General features: G+C 46.8%; 2 protein-coding genes across 2 annotated transcripts in view; one reads left to right on the forward strand and one right to left on the reverse strand.

Annotated features, from left to right (window-relative positions):
• Positions 1-16070, reverse strand: part of CFDP1 (craniofacial development protein 1) — a 62244-nt gene extending 46174 nt beyond the window's left edge. The window contains exons 1-4 of the mRNA XM_015640125.3: positions 15935-16070; positions 15761-15869; positions 14814-15045; positions 12915-13015 (exon numbers count right to left, since the gene is read on the reverse strand). Of these exons, the coding sequence (XP_015495611.1) occupies positions 12915-13015; positions 14814-15045; positions 15761-15869; positions 15935-16001 (509 nt within the window). The 5' untranslated portion in view covers positions 16002-16070. The remainder of the gene's footprint in view (positions 1-12914; positions 13016-14813; positions 15046-15760; positions 15870-15934) is intronic.
• A 285-nt stretch (positions 16071-16355) lies between these two features.
• On the forward strand, positions 16356-20476 carry TMEM170A (transmembrane protein 170A). The gene is made up of 3 exons (XM_015640126.3): positions 16356-16496; positions 16586-16756; positions 17293-20476. The coding sequence occupies exons 1-3, from the start codon at positions 16373-16375 to the stop codon at positions 17421-17423; spliced, it is 426 nt and encodes a 141-aa protein (XP_015495612.1). The 5' UTR covers positions 16356-16372; the 3' UTR covers positions 17424-20476.
• Positions 20477-20738: the final 262 nt, after the last annotated feature.

The raw sequence follows: 20738 nt of genomic DNA on the forward strand, positions 1-20738 counted from the left end.
TGTCCTGAAATCTCACTTGCACACAACTCGTGCATCCACGTCTCCATCCTGACAGTGAATCAGCATCTGAAACTTCCTTCCTCCTTCTCCACAGACTGCAAATGCAGTGAAAAAGGCACAAGAATAAATGCCTGTGCTGTACAAGAGCTCAGCCTTGTTCTGCCAGTGCAGGAGGAGATTAACCCCATTTCCCCCTGCATTGTCACATGCCTTTCAAACCATGGCAGTCATGCGGATAGAGACAAATCCCACACTATGAATATTTAGAAGTGTTTGCTGATCAGATTGGTGAGGGAAGGGGTAAGAAAAGGAGAAAAGCAGTTCAGGAAGAATAAAAACCTTGCTACAGCATCACCACAATTTAGAACACCCTAAACACACCATCCAGTCTCAGCCCTTGGCAACAGTGGTCATTTCCTGTAGCAGTCATACACCAAAGGTTACCCTACATCCATGGATTTAATTTGACAGGATAAACTTGGTGTCTTCATGCAGCAAGAAGACAGAATTCTCCCCAACCATAAGACTGAGTTCAGATCAATACAATCACACAGTCTATTTATTTTTAAAGGCAGCATCAGTAGCCAGCTCTGACCCCTGCCAAGCTGAGAAGCAGCATCCTCTCTTGTGCACTCTGCAGTGCTGGCTCCTGGCAGGGTCCCTCTCCTCTTGTCACCCTCTGCACTGCCATGCCATCAGGGTGCACCCCTGGCATGTAGGGAGCACGTGAGCCACAGAGAGAGAGAGAAACATCAGGCAACCTGGAGTGTACAGGAATCCAAGAGGTGTAGCATAGTAACCACGTGCCCTGGGGAAAAAACCAAACTCTAGACCGGTCTCAGTACAGCCACAGAACCTGCTCTTGGGTTAGATGCCAGCTGTTGAACCCTACATGTCTGGGCCTTGAAGAGTGTAGGAACAAGAGGAGGCAGGGGTTGGTAAAGGAGGCAGAGGTCAGTAAAGGAGGCAGAGGTCACTGAAAGCATGCCTTCCCACTGGCTCTGCTAAGAGATGACAGCCCAGCTCAGCTCCCACAAACCTACATTAAGGGTTCTGGCAATTAAGCAGCTTACAGGATCTAGACACGCACAACAGCAAGCAAGTCTTCAAAGCCAGAGTCAGAGCTGAGATCTCAGCACTGGGCCCTTGGCTTTAACCTCCTGTGTATCTTCAGCCTTCTCCTGCCTGGAGACAGAACTAACTGATGTCTGCCCTACCAGCAGAGGAAAAGAAAGGCACAAGGCTAAAATGAAAACCAGCTCTAGGGATTTGCACTCCAACTGACTGAGCACACTCTTGACTGGACCAGCACTACAAGCCACAGCTCTCGGAACAAGATGATGCTCAATCCCAGAAAGGGTGAGAAAGCAAAAAGCACACAACGCAAAGGCCTTCAATAACAGACACTTCAGCTATCCAGGGATACAGGTCAGGTTGCTACCAAGGGTTTACTTATGCTTCAATTCTCACACCCTCCTCCACCTCAGTGTACCAGTAACAATGGCTGGGCACAAAATACAACACTTAGTTCCATTTTCTTTGCTCCCTTTGGCCTGCCAGCAGCTGTTCTAACATATTTTTGGAGTTTCCACTGCAGAAATTCAGCTGCAAAGCTGCATGCAACCTGTTCCACCAGGACTGCCCAGCTGGGGACAGAGGAATGCGACAGAAATGTAATTAAAAGTGACCTTTCAAGGCAATTCCATCACAAGACCCACTTACAGCCTCATAAACTGAAACAAAAGCTGCTCTGAGGCAGGCTGCTGCTGGGCTGATGCCAGCAGCAACTCCTGCACCACTCTAACAGGAATGACGGAAGAGTATTAAAGAGCTTTACAAGGTATTAATTCAGGTTATGCACATTTCAACCTTTCCCAGATCCCAGGCCAGGAAGGAAAAAGAAATCCTCCGGTCTGCATTATTATGGGAGACAATAACTCTCTCCATGTAGAAACCAAAACAATTCTTGTTCTTCATGGGGAGAAATGAGAGTCATTAATCTAGCTGGAAGAAATCACAGTCATTACTAAGGAAAATTACAAGACCTTTCACTTTTAAATACTTGATAAATAACAATTTGCCTGACTGTTTACTGGGATGCTATTCACACATTGTAATCCAGGAATAAACATGAAAATAAGTATATTGTCAGCAATAAAACAAGTAGCTAGTGTCTCGCCCACTTACAGCCCCTGTAATTCACACACAAAACCACTCAATCTCATCACTTTGCCACAGAGATTTCATTACACTGCTATGCTATTAAATTGCATAATAAGACTTCCAAACACAGAACAGTTATTAATTTTTTGGACCATGTCAGAGCCTGGTAGCACAGATGATGCTACTGTACAAGGTGTTGTGCAACTGTAAAATAGAAATGTCTTCCATATTTAGAGGTTATTATATGGAAAACAGGCTAGAAACTGGATCACTAAGTGCCTCAAACACTTACAGATGTCCTTCTTAAGACCCTTCATCTCTGAACCAAGCTCAAAGTTTTGGCTCAAAGCTAGCCAAACATTTAGGCATGGCCATACCCACCCAGCCTGCTGGTTTGGTGCCCAGTGGTGGGTATGTTAGTTCCAGCTTCCACTGAAGAACTGACCACCCTTCCTTTTGAAGTTACCAGCTGAAATGCTGTAACCTAAGTGCATGGAAAAGGCTCCAGGTTATGTATGCTGGGCACAAACCACATGAAGACAACACCTGCTATTCAGGCTGTCCCAGAAGGGGTTCCACAGGGTACTGAAATGTAGCAGATTAATTTCAGAGCAAGCAGTTGATCTGCTCTCAGCAGTGCCCTTTGCCACATAAACTGCTACAAAGAAGGAAGAATACATGCTGGAATGAGCATTATGCTGACAATTCCAGCTAATCTGCAGAAGGGGATTAAATCCAAATTTTCATCCTTAGTTCAGTGGCAGAGCAAGTAAAATACACCAGCTTGTTCTGCTGCTTGTCTGTGTCTTACACCACATGTAGAGCTAGCAGGGGGGAGGGTCCCAATCCATCCATGGCACAACACAACACTCACAGCCCAGGACTTGCCCCAGATGCCTCCACTCCAGCACAGCTGAATCCAGTCCTGCTGGCCAGAAACAGAACTTGCATAAGGGATGCCAAGGCTGCAGTGTGTCAGCAAAGTGCCCAGCTCAGCAGTGAGCAGCAAGGTGCTCTGCAAGCCCTTGGAGAAGTGCGCCAGCAGAGCTTCATCCTTGCACAGAGGGGAAACAGAGGCAGGATAAGAGCAAGCTGAGAAAGACAAACAAGCATATCAAGAAGGCTTGCAGGTTAATTATCTGTAGTCTGATATGTAATAGCAACCTGAAGCATCCCAAGTGCCAAAATCCCTCCAATTTACCCCCAGGTGGCTCTACACAACTACATTCTCCTAACCAAAACACCTGGTGCACATCAGGCTGAGAAAGCACATGCTGGTATCTAGGTATAAGGGACTTAGAGCAGAGAAGATAGTTAAAATCTTGACTCACAGCATCACAAAGTTACCTGACCTTCCTTCTGAGAAAGAGAGAACAAGAGTGGAAGCTGTGGAAAATACCAGCTCTTTATCACTCCTACTCAGGACACACTCCTCGCTTGGGAAACCTGCCCCAGTTTATACCTGACACAGTTACAAAACTTTCCATTCTATCTTAATCTTGTTAGCTCTGGGGAATCACAGACCAAGGGGGACAAAAATGAGGCTAATTACCCTTTTTCAATATTCCCCATCTGTATTTAGTCTCAATAAATAGTCCTCCAGCTTTCTGGAATGATCACTTAAGGAGAAAGTAATATTCATCTACAGGGGTTTGTTAAAAAAAAATAATTCCTTTTGAGCTGAGGAATAATTTTTCTGAATATTTTTTTGGTGGACTTTTGTGCTTGACCTGCAATGTCCTAGGTGCCTTCCACAGACAGATGCAGTGCACAAGAGGCAGATCCTCCAGCCTGCAAGGTCCTGTAAATACTGGAGTGCAAAGGTTTGGTACCTTCCAGGAGGAAATTAAGTCCTCACCAAGTGAACCTCCAGACCACATCTGCCTGCACATTGTATATGTATGTATTTTATGTTGAATTACCTGGTGTAGAGCAGACAGAGCTAAAATTAGTATGTCCCCATCACTTCTCTAGTTTCAAAGTAAAATATTAGTTTTCCCCCTTTCAGAAAAAAAACAGCACTCCTCTTCAAACCAGGTGGGAGAAGCTGTTCCCTGGGAAACTCAGCCTATTCCCTGAAGCAACACAGACAAGACCAAGCTGGAATAGTGATAATTTTGTAGGCTGACTAGATAGGCAGAAGAAGCTGGCTGGTTTCTAGACAGAAATTGTTGGCTAGTTTCTAAAAAGAATCAAATGTGATGAGAGTTCTCCTGCAGTCAGGCAAGGGCCAAGCTGCCTGCCTGTGCTGCTCCTCACAGCAGGTGTGTGCTGCTATCCAAGCAGTCAGCCCAGGCTGTATCTGAAACCAACTCACCTGAAAACAAGCAAAGGTGAATGGTATTTTACCATCAATAATGCATAACCTTGTAAGCCTTGAAGGAAACGACCGATTTTCTGTCATCTCCTGTATGACAAAGACTCTGTGACAGATGCAAAGAAAGCAACAGTGCTGCCTCCTGAAATGCTGACCAAGAAGCTGTCAGGCCCCTTTTGGACTTCTGCTTGCAGACTCTGCAAGAGGCTCCCTAAATCCAGAGGGTAGTAGCACTCCAGTTATCAAGCTCCCACTGGGGTTTGCAATAGGTGGAGCATGCCAAATATGGCTCTCTGGAGAAGCTGACCCACAGCCTGGGCACAAACCTTCATCTTGTTGACTGGAGCTTTATTCACCCCAGTTTTAAGCACCCCCAAGTACCACATCTCTTCTTGCTTCATGGGGTAAGTATTCCCTTGGCCAGCTCCATTGCACTACCTCAAAATCCCACCACACATTAGCATGTCAATCTTTGAGGCATCCCTGTGTTTTAATTTGTACCTCTCAAAAGGATTAAATCCACATTATGAAACACACCTCTGATCTGAGTAATCCAGGTGAACAGATGAGCTGCTGCATGTGTGAGTGTGACAGTCCCCTGATGCTGTTAACCATGACCTGCAAATACACTGAAAGCCAGACAGATCCCTGCAATCCTCCAACTCCCCCAAAGCAGCACAGTGCTCATGTCATGGATGCCTCTCCCACTGAAGGATAGGAGTACCATAGGTATTAAGAGCCAGGGGTTCCAAATTCACTTAGAGCTATGAACACTAGACACAAAGGTTACACAGATCATAACAGGAGCCAGCACACACGACAAAGCAGAAGCATCCCCATGGGGGAAAGGCCAGACTAAGCTTGGCTCAGTTTGCAATGTGTTAATGAGATAGTATGGCAGCAAACAGCTCTGCCTCCCCTTCAGGCTAACACAGAAACCCTCTTGCTTCACCATCTCTTAGTTACAGAAAAAAAATAATGCATCTTGCAAGCTGCACTTCCCAGCAGGGGAAACCCCAGGCCAAATGCCTGTGAAGCAGGCTCTGCCAGCATCTCACCAGACATCAAAAGCCCTTTTCTGAGCCTGGAGCTGTCAGGAATGAGCAGCAGCTTGGAAACAAGGGAAACAGGCCAAGCAGCAAAATGCTGGGACTGGATCTGAGGCCCCTGAGATGATGGCATGAACAGAGGGACCAAAGATCCCCTTACTAATAGCAGAAGAGCTCCTGTGAGACCTGAATAGGTCACTAAGCATCTTCTGTTTTCAGATTTTTTAAAGCCAGGAAACTACCTGAGAGCCTGATAAAGAAACAGTATCTTCTGCTGGGGAAGGGTGTGATTCTTACTGAAGTATTTCCACACTGACTTACACAGAACATAGGCAGAACACACATGGAAGAACCTAAAGATGAGACAATGCAGTTTGTCTTCCAGTTCCCAAAGCCAATGCAGCACCCAGGTTTAAAAGACCTAGAAATGTCCATGTTAATCTGGAGGCCAATCCATCATTTTGGAGATGCTTTGGGACTCCTCCTACCTCTAGAGATCCCAGCTGAGCCTTCTTTTTCATAACACTGATTACCAGCAAAACCACACAAATTAAACCAGCATACATAAATGAATTCCTTGAAAGCAGCAAGCCACATTAGAAGCCAAAGATGACTTTCAGGTGGGCATCTGCTCAGTCACTCTGGGAGTTTCAAAAGCATGTTGAGATAAAGGGAGACAACAGGGGTCAGCATGTTAGTGAGTGTAGGGCTATTATGTAACACTTGGTAAATCACAGCCCCTCTGAGCAGAAGCCTCATCTGCACATCTACTAATGAAAAAACCCTGGCTAGATGCTGTTCATTAGCCCATTCCCCTTTCCCAAGCACATTAAGCAAAGATTAATTTTAGAAGCAAGTGTTCTGGCTTATAGTCCTGGCTAGGTTTGATGTTTATGAAGTTACAGTTTCTGTAGCTGCCTCTGAGAAAGGCAAATGGCTCACAAGTGAACCAGCACACAGCACAGCTCCTGCTCATGTTTACTGACCTCATCTCTGGGCCACCATCGTGCCAATCAGCATCGTACAATGTTAGCGTTCCCCAGAGAAATTCTGAAGCATCGGGGAACGGATGCACACAGAGGAAAGGTTATCAAAACAGGCCCCTGAGATCCTGGCATTCTTGAAAGGTAACGTATTTTCACTTATTGGCTTAAAAAAAATAATCAATAGTTGTTTTTTAAATTGGAAAAAGCCAATATAAACTGTGGATAGCTGAGGTATGCTTTGACCTCTAAGGAAAACAATAGCATAAGGGCAGAAACAAGCTGCTGCCTACCCTCCAATGTGCCAAGATCAGCATCTTGGTGCTTGGTGGTAGAAAAGCAACCACTCACTTTTTAGTCTGCTACCTCTAAAGTGTGGTCACATTCATATTCCATGTAATTATGGACAGTTTGATTTGTCTTATGGTCCCGCAGCATCATCCCCATGTTTATACTGTTCAGATTAAATTTCTGGGAAAATCTTAAAAGCCAAGGTTTTTGCACCATGAAAGCTCCTTCAGAAAGTGGTATGTCACCTGAAAGTGGCTAGAACACATTTCTCTAGAACAGCCAAGGAGGACTGAGGATAAAACCCTACTGACATCTGGCACCAGCAGTCAGCAACACAAAACAGAAGTCCTCAAGGAGCTGTATTTCAAAGGGCCACTGAAATTCATTTGTCTTACTTTTTCTAACAATTCCTTGCTACTGCAATCAAAGCCATTGCAAAAAACAGATAAAATATGAGTGGTTTCTTCCTCTGCTCCTATTAGTTCAGTTCATTGTCTTCTATATCTAGCCTGAGAACACCCAACCACCTCACCTGATGGAAGCTGTGTAGTACTTGCTATCCACTAGAAAAAGGGCAGGGCTTTCCAAATATCAGGCTTCAAGATACACAATCTGGTAATGCTCACCTGCCTTCTCACTCACAGGTATAAGCAATACAGCAAAAGCTTTTTCAAAAAAGCACATATAGACAATGTCAAGCACACCAACCTTGATCTGATGTGCACCACACCACCTACAACATTTAGAGATGCCCACCCAAACTACTGATCTTTCTCCTGATTTTAAAAGCTAATGTGCTTCACTCAGCATTGCTCAAAACCCCATGAGCACAAAACAAATGACCAAGATTCACACCCAGCAAGAAATGTGAGCATGCTGCCAACCCCTTGCATTGATTCATCCAGTGAGATCCCTGAAAAGCTTCACAAGATAAGGAGAGGGTTAATGGTGTCACATGCTCTCTCACTGCTGTTAGCCTGACAGGTCTGACTGGGCCATGCTGAGACCACAGAGCAAGAACACAGATGGACAATTACACGTTTTAAAAATTACTCTTGGTGCCAGCTCTAAACCTTGAGACTCGTGAGAGTCAATTCCCTGCTCTTTTTACCCATTCCCCTTGAAATACATCATCAGCATCAGGATTTTCCTTCCACTCTTCTTGCTTTCCAGGAAAAAGCAGAAACAGCTGCTATTGCTCAGACCTTAACTGTCTTCAAAGCAAAACAACAAAATAGGTGACAGTCTCCCAAACTCCTTGGCTGACCTACCCTTTGTTTGCCAACTCTGTCACATTTGGTTGGTCTTAGTAGTCATGTAAGGAGCAGAGAGAACATCACAGCCACTGATAAGGAATCAGAGCCTGAGCAAGGACTGTGGAAAGCTCAAGCTGTTCTCAGGTGTCTGATCTGTTTCTCCTGCAGTCCTTACCACCTGCTATCTCCTAAAACAGGTCTGGGATCAAGTGGCTGAAGCTCTGAAAGAGGACAGCAGACCCAGAGTTAAAACAGTGAGCAGTCTAGGACACAGCTGTCCATCCAACTAGCGTATAGGTGAGCTAAAATTAATAACAGAAAATCAATATTTCAGTTAGGAGAGGCAGCATAAAGAAATCCCAAAGCAGCAGTACTGTACAGCTGCAGAGAACTGAATTATAACCTCAGCTCCACTCTGAGATCAGCACTTTTTGCTGCAATGGAATAAATCAGTCCTTCACCAGTTCTGCACAACTCTACTGAGGAACTCACCAAGGGGAAGAGTTCAGCAGCCCAGACAACACCTCAGACTGGGCTCAGGGCTCATCATCTCACCCAATCAGGCCAAAGCTAAACCTCAATGACTTCACAGGACACCAAAAAAAAGAAATTCCATCTGTGGTCTGTAGCTCTGCCTGCACAATTCCCATTGTCATTCTTGTACAGAGATTTGGGGACTGGCCAAGAAAGGGCTTTCATTATCAAGAACCTGCTCTCAGCCACCTCCTTTCACCTTTGCTTCTTCTCAAAGTCATGAACTTCACTACTAAACCCCTCAACTTAAGATCCAGATTAAGGTCCTTGAATTTCAACTTGAAAACAATCACCTCTAAATAATCTTTCTTGAATCCTTGATGGAGGCTGAAAACCTGTGAAGCAGCAATACAGAATGAGCAATGAGGTTTTGTCCAGGCACTTCCTAGATGATAACCACTTACAAACAGTAACAGATGAAAATCAGGTTCTTTTTCAGCCCATACTTTAATTGTGGCAGATGAAGTATCAAATTCAGCCAGTACAAACCTCAGTGATTACTACAAAAATTTAAGCTTATAACTATTTGGTTATAAATCAGATACCTTAGGTATTTCTTTAGCACTTCTAGGATATAATAGCTGCACTGTGAACCATCACGTTCCTAAACCCAGAATACAAGCTGCCACTTAACTCTGCTCTGCACATGAACCAGCACAGCTTGTTTCCTCAGAGCACAGTGGTCACACGAGTAAATGCAGTCCTACAGCAGCAACCCAGGGGCTATTCCAAGTCACAAATGTGGCCTCCTACAACAAGTCAACAACAAGGAGTCCTTATCCACAGATGGGAATTCATGTCTCATGTATAACAGCTCAACACTGTTTTGACATGAGTTTGCCCACCTCTTTCTACAGAACTATATAAACTTTAAGTATTCCTTATATCCAGCAGGAAGTCACACACTCAGTGTGACACTGCTCATTTGGCACTGTCCCTTCCTACTTTGATTTGGCCCATGCAATGCACCAGTTCAGTGTGGACCCCACCTATCCTTGTGAGAAAGTAAAAGGAGATGACAAGAACACCTTGCCAGATTTCAGGAAAAGAGCAGGGCTCTCCCCACTGGCAGATGGAGAGATGAGCCCTACTATGGCTTTGCTTTGGCTGCTTGGTTCATGCACATGGGGAAGCAACCAGGTTACTGAAGCAGCACAAGCCACAGCTCTGCTGGCACAATACACCATCGTCAGAACAGCAACTCTGCAGTACCAGGAAAGCATTCCCACCACAAAAATAACCTGTGTAAAGCTCTGGCTTTAAACCACACAAACAAACCATGTGCAACAAATACAAAGCTTCTAGTCTGGAGTCCTTGACTTGGAACCTGCAGCATATGAAAGGAGTAGGGTGCTGAACACAGGCCTCCCATTCCTGAATTAGTACCCAAGCCATCACTCCTTTTAACTTAGTTTTGCCTTCCAGAAACCAAATTAAGGTACAGAAGATGTTTCAAAGTAGAATATATTCTTGACAACAATCAACAACTCTGCTCTTCTCTCACATGCTGTCACACTGACACCATGGGGCCAGACCAGCTCCATATATGTGAGCTCCACTCTGCTGCAGTCCCAGCTGGACACAAAGTTCACTTTCATGGAAAGAGCACAGAAGAACCATTTTGATGCACTGAGCACAACAGAGATTTAAAGAAAGCCAAGGACCAAACCCTTTTGGAGTGCCAAAGAGAAAACAAGCAATTACAAATTGCAACAGTTAAACCCTGGCACTAGGGACGCAATTCCCTATTAATGCAAACACACGTCCTGCATTGTGAGGCAAGTTCATAAACCAGAGGCTTCAAAAGAGCTTCAATCTCTTCTGCCAGGGAGAAATGGCTTGAACTTCCATTTAGATGCTGAACTGCCTTTGCAAATTGCTCTTGCTGCCCACAATTACAGCCATTTGGGTGACAGTTACCTGCTGCTCCTAATCTATTTAATATAAGGAAGGCAGGAAAAGCAGACAAAAAAATCCCAACTGGAAAGCACTGCAATCAGTTTAAGATGGTTTCCAGTTCCAGGATTCAACAGCTATAGTTTTACAAAGCAAAATTATATAATATATTTTCTAAAATTAAAAGCCACTAAATGAAAATCTTCATTTGGTAACTGTTAATTCTTACCAGTCCAAAGCTAAAATTCAGTACTAGCAACTAGCATGGACTCATCAAACAAACATTAAGTGCAGCAAAAACCTACGGGGGTTGTGTAACAACACAAAGCCCCTTTACCATTCCAGTACAGCCCTGTAGCTGGAGATCACTTTCAAGCCACATCTTCTACTCCAGTCAGGCCAGAAAAATCATAGCATCTTCTTATAGGAGAAAATAAATTGTTCCGAAACAGGAGATCAGGGCTAAAAGATCTTCTGTTAAGGGCTTCAGTGAGCAGCCTGTGAAAATTTGTGCCCTGAATCTTTCACTGCTAAAATACTGATCTAAATTCTCAAGCTTTCAAAAGAGCAATACTCAACAGTAGCCTCAAACCATTTAGAAAGGCAAGCAACAGAGACAGCTCTCATTTCAGTTCCTTTGGTCCAGAAATGCACACACACACAACTACCATGTGGTGGCCTTTTATAAGCAACGATTTGCCAGCTGCTTCCCCAGGCAAGGAAGTCAGTGTTTGGTATTCAGAGAATTTGCAGACGTTGGGGTGGTGCAAAGACAACCTCCTGCTATTCTGAAGAAAGAGCAGCCCCCTGGGCCTCACCTACTGCCATTAGGGGAAAGTACCAGCAGCTGCGAGTAACAAGTACACCTTGTACCCTACTCACAGCTAACAGTGTAACCATTTAAAGATGCAAGATGTAACAACATAAAAGACTCAACTTTGCATATCACAAAAATCAAGGTGACAAAAAACATCGAAGGATTTTTTTGTTATCAAAGAGCTCAAGAACACAACTTTGTTACAACTCTGGTACCAGCAGAAAAAACAGTGCCCCAGACCTCACAGCAAACCTTCTGTTGCTGGTCCTGTAACCAATTGATATAATAACTGCTGTAAACAAAATATCCATTAGCTTTGGTGTTTGCAGAATTACAGTCTCATTGTCACCCAGGCTCCAGCTATTGCCTATTTCATCAAGATTTTCTAGTGATTCCTCTGCAGTTTCCCAAGGGAAACAGTAAGCAAAAGTACAAAGGACACTAGAAAAGCAAGTGGTATGGGAAAATATGCCTTTTTCTTAGTTATAGTTCTTTAGAAATTACAGATAAGATACTGGTGTCAAAAGCATAAAATCAGCATCTTAGAAGCCTTGAACAACTTCTGTTCACATAAGACAACCAGTGTTTCAAAAGACAGTGAACTAAGTGAATGAAGTTTATCAATGAAGGAGGGGTATTCCTATGGTTTGGTTTGCCTAGGGAAGTAGCAAAGTCCCTACTATGGCTCACAGCTCTCCTCAGATTTCTCAAACAGCTCAGACAGCACTGCTAACATGAAAAGCAAGAGCACCAGAAGCCCCAGCTCTGTCTCCTCCTGCAGATTTAGGCAGGGCGAGTGTTATTGCTGGGAACTGCTGCCCTCTGCTGTCACATGAAACAGGCCAAGCTAGTCAGACAAAACCAGGCTTACCGCTACATGTAAATAAAATCCCCCATGATAAGGACCAGCAGTTAGTTCACAGGGCAGTCAGATTTCAGGTGGGTTCACCCAGGCCCCTCAGTTCTGCTCATACACTTTTACAAAATACCTGACCCTTCTTGCAGCACAGCCTGAGAGGCCTCTTGTAAGCCAAACTCAACCTAAAGCATGTTTTTACCCAGCCCATCCCCTTTGCTGCAGCTGTTTCAGAGGCAAAGTCTGCTCAGCAGAACACCTCTTACTGCCTGCAAATCTTTGTCGTGGATTGCGGACATCACCAAGGAAAGTGCCAGCCAATATCCTGCCACAGCACAGAACCTGGACTAGGCTGAAGGAATAAAATGTGTTACCTTCATCCCTGTGGGACCAGATGCACTTCTTTCCTTGTCTCAACCTTCCCAGTGACAGTGCCACCAGGGAGCTCTGTCCCAACCATTAAAACACTGGCCAAATGGGGAAGCCTAAGTGAATTTGAATTATATTTATGAATGTTCTGAAGTTGAGTAAAGACTGAGGTCTGCATATAAGAATACTCTGCAGCTCTCATGCAGGAAAATCTTGGCCTCGTTCTCCCCGAGATCTGTATGTGCTCACAGTAAAAGAAAAAAACAGTGTAAAGGAAAGAGAAGACCCACTGTGCTTCAGAGCCCAGCTCCAGCCTGCCCCCAGCATCACAGCACCCAGTTTGCACTGGGCCCACAATGGAGATATCACATCTGCCAACTTACTTGATTTCCTCACCAGCAAAATCAAACGTTTTGGTGATTGTCACTTTTCCTGAATCTTTTGGCTTCTCCTGAGGCTTATTCCCACTGTTCTCTTCTTCAGCCTACAAAATACATGAAGGAGAAAGCAAAATAATGCATTTGTGGAGCCAAGCCAAATTATTATTCCAAAGGGCCGAGGGCCCAACACAGACCTTGTGTTGCACTGCAATTTAGACTGGTGGTCAAAGCAAGTCACCTACAGACAAGACAAAGGAAATAAATAAATTTCATTCCACCAGAATGAAATTCCCCATTTTGGTTCCAGGCTGTCATTGAAGCTCTATGATCAAAACAAACTAAAACAAGAAGTGAAATTGTAATTAATGTAGGAAGGAGCACGAATAAATTGCAGTGGCTCACAAAGCAAGCAAAAGCCTGGAGACTTAGTTCTCTCAAAATAAGCACCACCAAGCAGGAAAGCTGCCAAGGTGAATTCCACTGAAGTATGTTTATTTTTACTCAAAAATAGAGAAGAACAAAACTCATCAGCAGAAAAAGCGATGCTGATCTCCCTACTCATCTATAACATCTCTTTTATTTGAGAAAGAAAAATCTTTATTAAGCATTCTGTCAACAGTGCCTCTTAATTTATTCAGTCACAGCTATAGATGCTAAAAGGATAAATAAAGAAGCTCAGACACCGTAAGTTACCAAAACAAACCCCAAATTCTTGCTCTAAATCAACCACACACCACAGAGATCTTCAAGCAGGCAATGCAAGCCCAAGAAGTTCACAAAGAGAACAGAGGAACTGCATGTCTCTATGAATTATTCTAGGCTATGGAGGAACTTTCAAAGATATCTCATATTTTAGCAACATGCCCATAAAAGTAGAACTGCTAAGAAGAAAATGTTCACTTCTCTTCTTCCCTGACTCTACAAGTAACCACCCCAGCTGTTCAGTTAGCAATAATGAGAAGCAGGAGGGCTAAGATGAAAGGACTCTCCTTCCAAAAGTTTCTATCAAATATTACAAAAACTGTACTTGCTCTGCAACCTTCCAACAGTCACAGAAAGAAGCTTCACACAGTCAGAACTGTACTCACCAGGCATACTCCAGACTTCTGTCACCAAATATTTATTTTGGCTGACCATTTAAAAAACCCCAAACTGATAATTCTAGCAACAGAGGCTCAGTTGTGGTATGTTCTTCCTTTCTACCACCTAAAGCGTGAAAGGTTTTGACAGGGAAACACATGCCACTTGGTTTTACTGAGAATCAAATCCTTTTAAATAGCTACCACACACAGAATTCACTTTCCAGAAAAACCTCTGCACACTGAGAGCACCTTACTGGGGCTTAAAAATGACACAAGAAAGCCAGATTCAATGTTGCTTCAAATGTGAAACATGCAGCACCTTCCAGACCCCCTCCATGGGGATGGAGGCACAGAGATGGGGATGGAGGTCAGCTCAGACCCCTCTTGTTTCCCCATACACACAAACACACACACACACACACACACACGCAGCCTCCCATTTATCTTTTTAAGCACCAGGAAAGGCACAAGCCTCAGGAAGAGCTGTGCCCACAAGCACAACTCAGACCAAAGTTCATCATTCCAGTGTCAAAAGAGGAATCCAGGACCAGGAAGGGAAGTGAACAGGGCTGCGTAGGACACTCCAAGATGCTGACAAACAGCTCCAAAAGCAGCACCACCTCCACATTTGGAAGGAAACCAGGACCTTACAGTGTTGCCCATCAGAGGATGCGAATCTTAAGAAGCAGAGGGGGCAGGGGCAACAGCAGCCTCTTCCCAGCTCTGTCCAACACCTGATACCAGCCAGAACCAAGGCTGCATGCTCTAAACCTTCAGGCCCTTCCCACACTCCCTGTGTGCAGGCCCAAGCCCCTGTTACCTTCTTGATTTGTGCCACTTGCATGGCAGCCGCTGCTTTGGGCTTCTGTCCTACATCACTGAGGAAACTGGCCCAAAGAGCATCCTCTTTCTTTTTTTCTTCTTCTTCTCTGCTTCTTTTTACTTCCTCTACATTATCCACTTCCTCCTCTTTCTGCTCCTCTCCATTCTGCTGGGTCTCTTCTTCCCCTTTCTCATCTGGCTCTAGCAAAAGACCGCCTTTCTTCCTCTTCCTGAAAGCAGATGCCAAAAAAGAAGAAAAAATGTATATGGAGCTTCTGCACTACTATTCCAGAGCTGAACTGTAATCTTGGGTGAAGCAACACAATAGTTCACATTTTTACTAAGACATCCGAGTTGGGAGGTTCTCTCTTAACCTTGGGAGCATATGTATTTTATTAAAAGATGCTGCTACTCAGAAAATAGAGACTGATGCAGGCAGTGCCCCTGAAGTGAACTGGCCCGTTTGTATGCATTTCTGTGACTATATAATACGCTGAAACACTGGCTCAGCTTTGCCAGGGAAGATGTGGCTGCCCCATTCCTGGAAGTGTTCAAGGCCAGGTTAGATGGAGCTTTGAGTGATCTGGTCTAGTGGGAGGTGTCCCTACCCATGGCAGAAGGGTGGAACAAGGTGGTCTTTAAAGGCCCTTCCAACTCAAACCATTCCAGGGTCCTGTGCTTCTGGGATAACGCAGAAATCAGGAGGGAGGAGAAGCTGGGCTAGACAAAAACCAACCTCAACTAAAGTACGTATATATTTATGTCAACGTAAGAAACCCCGTATGTGCGTGCTTTGCACTGAAAAAGGTTAACATAAACAACTCTTGCTGGGGAGGGTTTTCAGGCACGATGTCGGGGCCGAGGTTCTCTGCTGCTGCCACTAAACCGGAACGCAGAGCAGCGTTTCCCGTTCCTCCGCCCCGGGTCGGGTCACAGCGGCCGTACCTGCTGCCGGGGCGGCGGGGGCTCCTCCTGCCGCGGGGCGGCCGCGGGCTGTCCGCCGGCTCCTCCTCCCGCACCAGCTCGCTCTCATCATCCTCGCTGTACTCCGCACCTGCAAGCATAGTCAGTGAGCGCCGGGACCGCCGGCACCGCCGGCTCCCGCCCGCCACCACTCACCTGAGGGTACATAGTCGTCGTCCTCGGCCGAAGAGTACTGGTCCTGCTCCGACTCCGACCCCGACATGGTGCGGCCGCGGCCCCGCCGCCTCACGGCACCTCCCGCCCGCCGCCGCCCAGAGCGCCGCTGCCGCCCGCGCCCGCCCCCTGGCGGACGGGAAGAACAGCCGCGCCTCCGAGGCGGCTCCGCGCACGAGGAGCAGCGACGAGAGTCCGCCAGAGGCCAGAGCGCCCCACCGGGGCTCCCAACAGTCCTTGCGGCCCGCAGCCGTTCCCATGGCAGCGCGGGGTCGGGGCGGGACCCGGCTGCCGGAGACCAGCGGTGATTGGTGATAAGCCCTGTCTGTCATCTTACAACGCTTCCCATTGGCTGCGACGGGCGGAAGGGGACGGGCGGAAGAGGCAGTGACGGATGGCGGCAGCGGGGCGGGTGTGGGGATGGAGGGCGGCGAAGTGGGCGGCGGTGGCGGGGGTCTCCTGCAGCAGATTCTCAGCCTTCGCCTCGTGCCCCGCGTGGGCAATGGTACCACCACCTACTCCAGCCCGCTCTCCACCTTCCCAGGTACCTCCCTTTTCGGAGTGGGGCCCGCCCGCCGGGGCCGCTGGAGGCCCGCGGGCCCCGGGCTGCCCTCACAGCCCTTCTCTCCGCAGAGATGTGGTACGGCGTCTTCCTGTGGGCACTCGTCTCCTCCCTTGCCTTCCACGTCCCGGCCGCGTTGCTCGCCCTCTTCACGCTCCGGCACCACAAGTACGGCAGGTTCATGTCCGTGAGCGTCCTGCTGATGGGCATCGTGGGACCCATCACCGCCGGTACCCTCACAAGTACGGCAAGTGCCCGGCAGTGTCGGCCGGGGGGCTCTGTGGTGATCAGAGGTTATCTTCGGGAGCGCATGGAATAGCGATTGCACCATACCCCGTGTCGAGCCCTGCATCGGGCATACCAAACGTGCCCATCGGGTGCAGAGCCAAGGGGGCTTTCACATTTCTGAGCACCTGGAGGAAAATCTCACAGAGGTTTGGTGTCAGTGCCCAGAACGGGGTAATGTTTGCAGCCTGTGGGCTGTGGGTGGGGGATCTTGTGACAAGGGTATGTCCCAGACCACCCCAACCCCCACACCTGCTGGAGGCCTCAGCAGTTTCAGCACCGGTTTACCCATTGCCACCAGCATGCACTGATTACTGGCTGAAGTTTGTCAGACATCCCCAGCTCAGCATTCTTGCTGGGTTCCCTGATGTGCAGGGAGAGGTTCAGACATCGCTGTTCTCTGCCCCAGCCTCACATCCCGAGGCTTTCCCTTCATCCCTGTGGCAGAGCAGCTGTCTCATGTTCACATCTCGGCTTTTCCCCCTGTCCACAGGTGCTGCCATTGCTGGAGTTTACAGAGCTGCGGGGAAAAAAATGATTCCCTTTGAGGCCCTCATTTTTGGCGTGGGCCAGACGTTCTGTGTGGTGGTGGTTTCGTTCCTGCGCATTCTGGCCACTCTGTAGCTCCTCTGGAGAGGCTGGAGAACACAAACCAGAGGGGGAGCAAAGGACCTGCTGCCTCAGAACAAATTACAGGGAGCACAGCTCCAGCCTTGTGCTTCTTCCACTGATTTAAGGAATTGGGAGGACTTGCTCCTGCCTCCAGCCTGGCTTGAAACTTAAAATTGTGAATTTTGTTACTTTTTGGTAACATTAAGTGCCAAGTGAAACTTTATTTTTCTGGAGGGTTGGAAAATGGCTACCAGGGGAGGAGATCTGGGTACCTTTCACCAGAGATGAATTGTAGTAACAGGACATGACTAAAATGTGACACCAGCTGTGCTGGGGTGGGAACAGGACCAGAGTGACATCGTGCCCTCAGAGCTCACTCACTGCTTTGTGGCTTGGTTTTGAGTGAACCTGAAGCTCTTTTAATGTCTGTTTTTTAAATTAAAATGTTAATTTGTTTTCTTCCTGGCCCAAACTTCTTAATACCAGGTCACAGCCATAGTGGATTTGGGAGCAGCAAGAGGAGAACTCATTTTAGATGGATGAGAGTGCAAATTTGCGTTTAGGAGCTCTGGCTGTGAATGCTGCACAGGGAAAATGGCTGGTATAAAAAAGATTTTGTGAATTTTGTTACAGCAAAGCCCTTCTGGCCCTGTGAATGTTCTGCCCAGGGACAAACCACAGTGGAATGGCACTCCAGAAATCCCAGGTGTGCATGTGGGTGTGCACAGCTTCTCAGGCTTTGAAGGAAACTCATGTTTTCAAATGACCCTGTTCTCCTTTGACTCACTGATGCTGTTCATGTTGGTGTGGTGGAGCTGGGTGTCTGCACTGATCTGGAAGTGGCACTGGCCAGCTTGGGTAGAATCCCTCACGCTGCTGCGAGCTGTGTGGCCAGGCTGGGTTCTGGCCTGGCGTGTCCCTGGTGTGGGGAGCGTGCCACGTTTTCAGCACCCAGCCAACAGCGTGCCAGGGGTTGGGAGAGCTGCAAGGCTCCTGGCAAGAGCCTGGATGATTCCTGTGTCCATGTGAACACAGCCCCAAATCAACCCTTCTCCACAGGCAGTAGTCTCCTCATTAATAGTTTTAGTTTGTTTTGGTTTTAAGAGACTTTTCACTAATTGGTAACTCTGCACTTGTGCCCAGAGTTGTGCCACATGGCTTGTGCACTTGAGCAGCTAATTGGGTGCTTCCAGGGGCTTGGTTCTTTGGGGAAGCTGAGGTTGCATTCCAGGGATGTGGCTGGTGGTCAGTGTAGCCACCCCTAGGGGTTTGCTGTGGTCTGTGTTTGTACCCAGCTCACACCATGTGGGCTGCAGAGGGAAAGTGCTGTCTATGTCCAGCCTTTCAAGGGACAGTTCCCATCTGTGTCTTCATTGAATTCCTCTGGTTTCCAAATCAGTTTCTTTTGTACCTGCAGCATTTCCTAGGGCCATTTATCTACTGTGAGCCCATATCCTTAGTGCTGAAATAACTGTATGTGGCACTTAGTGCCATGGTCTGGATGATAAGGTGGTGACCAGCCAAAGGTTGAACTCAATCTCAGAGGGCTTTTCTAAACTAAACTGATTCTGTGGTACTTCAATACGACATTCTTTATCATGGAAAAGGGTTTCTCTCTGCACAGACTTCTCAGGAGTGGTTTGTCCATGGAGAGAGGTGTTTTGCAGGAGCTACTTACTGAGATTCCTCTAAATTTTAGCCTATGTTAATTCAGGGAATATAGATGCACAGTTTAGGAAATAATTTAATGTGAATCCTTTAGGTGGGTGAGGTCCAAGTGGTGTAACATACACTAAACCCCGGATCTGTGGAGAGCCCTGTGTGCTGTGCTGCTTGTAGAGAGCCAGTCTTCCTGCCAGGGCAGAAACAATGAAAAAAAAAGAATAAGCTTTCTTTCTTTTCCCTCTTTCCACTTTGTATTTCAGCATGTGTACAGAGTACACAGTTTAATTTACAGGTATTATCCTGTGTTTTACTGGATGGATTAAAAGTATCTCATGAAATTTGGATAGGGTGGGTCTGGCTTTACCTTTCAGGTGACACCAGAAACCAATGTCCTGAGCACCTGCTGTGCTCTACTTTACCCTGCCCCGGTGCCTGGCACCGCTCAATAGCCATTAAGCTGATTGCAACTGAGAAAGCACTTTATCCACGTGCCCCGTGCTACAGCAAGAGGAGGTTTCCTTGCAGGAACAGGACTGAGGGATACAGGACACAAATGGGCTGTTACAGAGCTCACAAGTGAAAAATTGCTCAGTAAAGTCACTCAGTGCTGGGTGAACCGAAAACCTCCCATTTTCTATCCCCTGGAATCTCCAAGAGTCTGTTTTGAGGGGTTCTGGTTTACTTGAAGAGTTGTCAGCTTGACCCTGTTTGGAGCTGGCCATGTCTGTCTATGCCTGGATGCTGTGAAATTTTCAGGGAATTCTTGCACAAAAGGTGAACAATCAGCTGATTTGTCTTGACAGCACAGGAGGCAAGTTCTTTGTGTCACCTTATGCTCACAGAGCATCCTCCACTCCACTGGCTGCTGCTGGCAACCTCCCTCTCCAGTAAAACCAGAGCTAAACAGAAAGGAGGAGTAGCCTTGAGTTGAAGCACCAGATTCTGGCAGTTGAAGCACTAGTGGCAGTTTCTTCCTGTCATTGGTTTGTCCTTCCCTTTCCATTCCTTTATTCCAAGTGAGGCATGTGGAGGAATCCCTTCAGTTTTCATCAGGTAGACTTTGCTCAAACTTGCCAAAAAACTGCAAAGAGCTGGCAAAAACATCAACACTGAGGTGTCCTAGGCTCAGCAGTGCTGTGAGCCTCTGCTGGGGAGCTGAGCCAGTGTGCTGGTTAAAGAAACACCTTCTGGAGAAGCTGCCTGCCCTGGAGGAACACCCACTTATGCCAAGTCTTGTGGCCCTGCTCCCTGTGTGTGACATCCCGTGCTCCCACCTGGCTTCCTCTCGCTCACAGCTGCAGCTGTCATGAACAAATCTTTGTATGAAAATTCTGTACATTTTATTTTTCTACTGACACTCCTAATCCCGGTGGTGATTATCAGTAAATTCTGTAACTCTTGAGGTGAATGAATGTGTGTTTCTTCTGCAGCATGACAAGGGGGCCTGGGTTGTGCTTTTGCAAATGAGCTGCATTCCTGCTTTGCTTGGGGCCATCTGCAGCAGAAATGTCCTGGTTCTGGTGGTAAAAGCTGTCTCCATTAGGAGCTGGACCTGCATCTCCAGCCAGGCATCACAGTCTGAGGTGACATTTCACTGCTGCCCAGTTGCTGGGGACAGGCTTAGCTGTTGTCCCTGTCCATGAGGGGACATGCTGGGACCCT

The sequence above is a fragment of the Parus major genome, chromosome 11, assembly GCF_001522545.3.
Source record: "Parus major isolate Abel chromosome 11, Parus_major1.1, whole genome shotgun sequence".
Taxonomy (NCBI): Eukaryota; Metazoa; Chordata; class Aves; order Passeriformes; family Paridae; genus Parus; species Parus major.

Coding starts and splice junctions, on each gene's coding strand:
- TMEM170A (XM_015640126.3), top strand. CDS start 16,373: ATGGAGGGCGGCGAAGTGGGCGGCGGTGGCGGGGGTCTCCTGCAGCAG. Junction 16,497..16,585: donor CCCGCTCTCCACCTTCCCAG/GTACCTCCCTTT, acceptor TTCTCTCCGCAG/AGATGTGGTACGGCGTCTTC. Junction 16,757..17,292: donor CACCGCCGGTACCCTCACAA/GTACGGCAAGTG, acceptor CCCTGTCCACAG/GTGCTGCCATTGCTGGAGTT.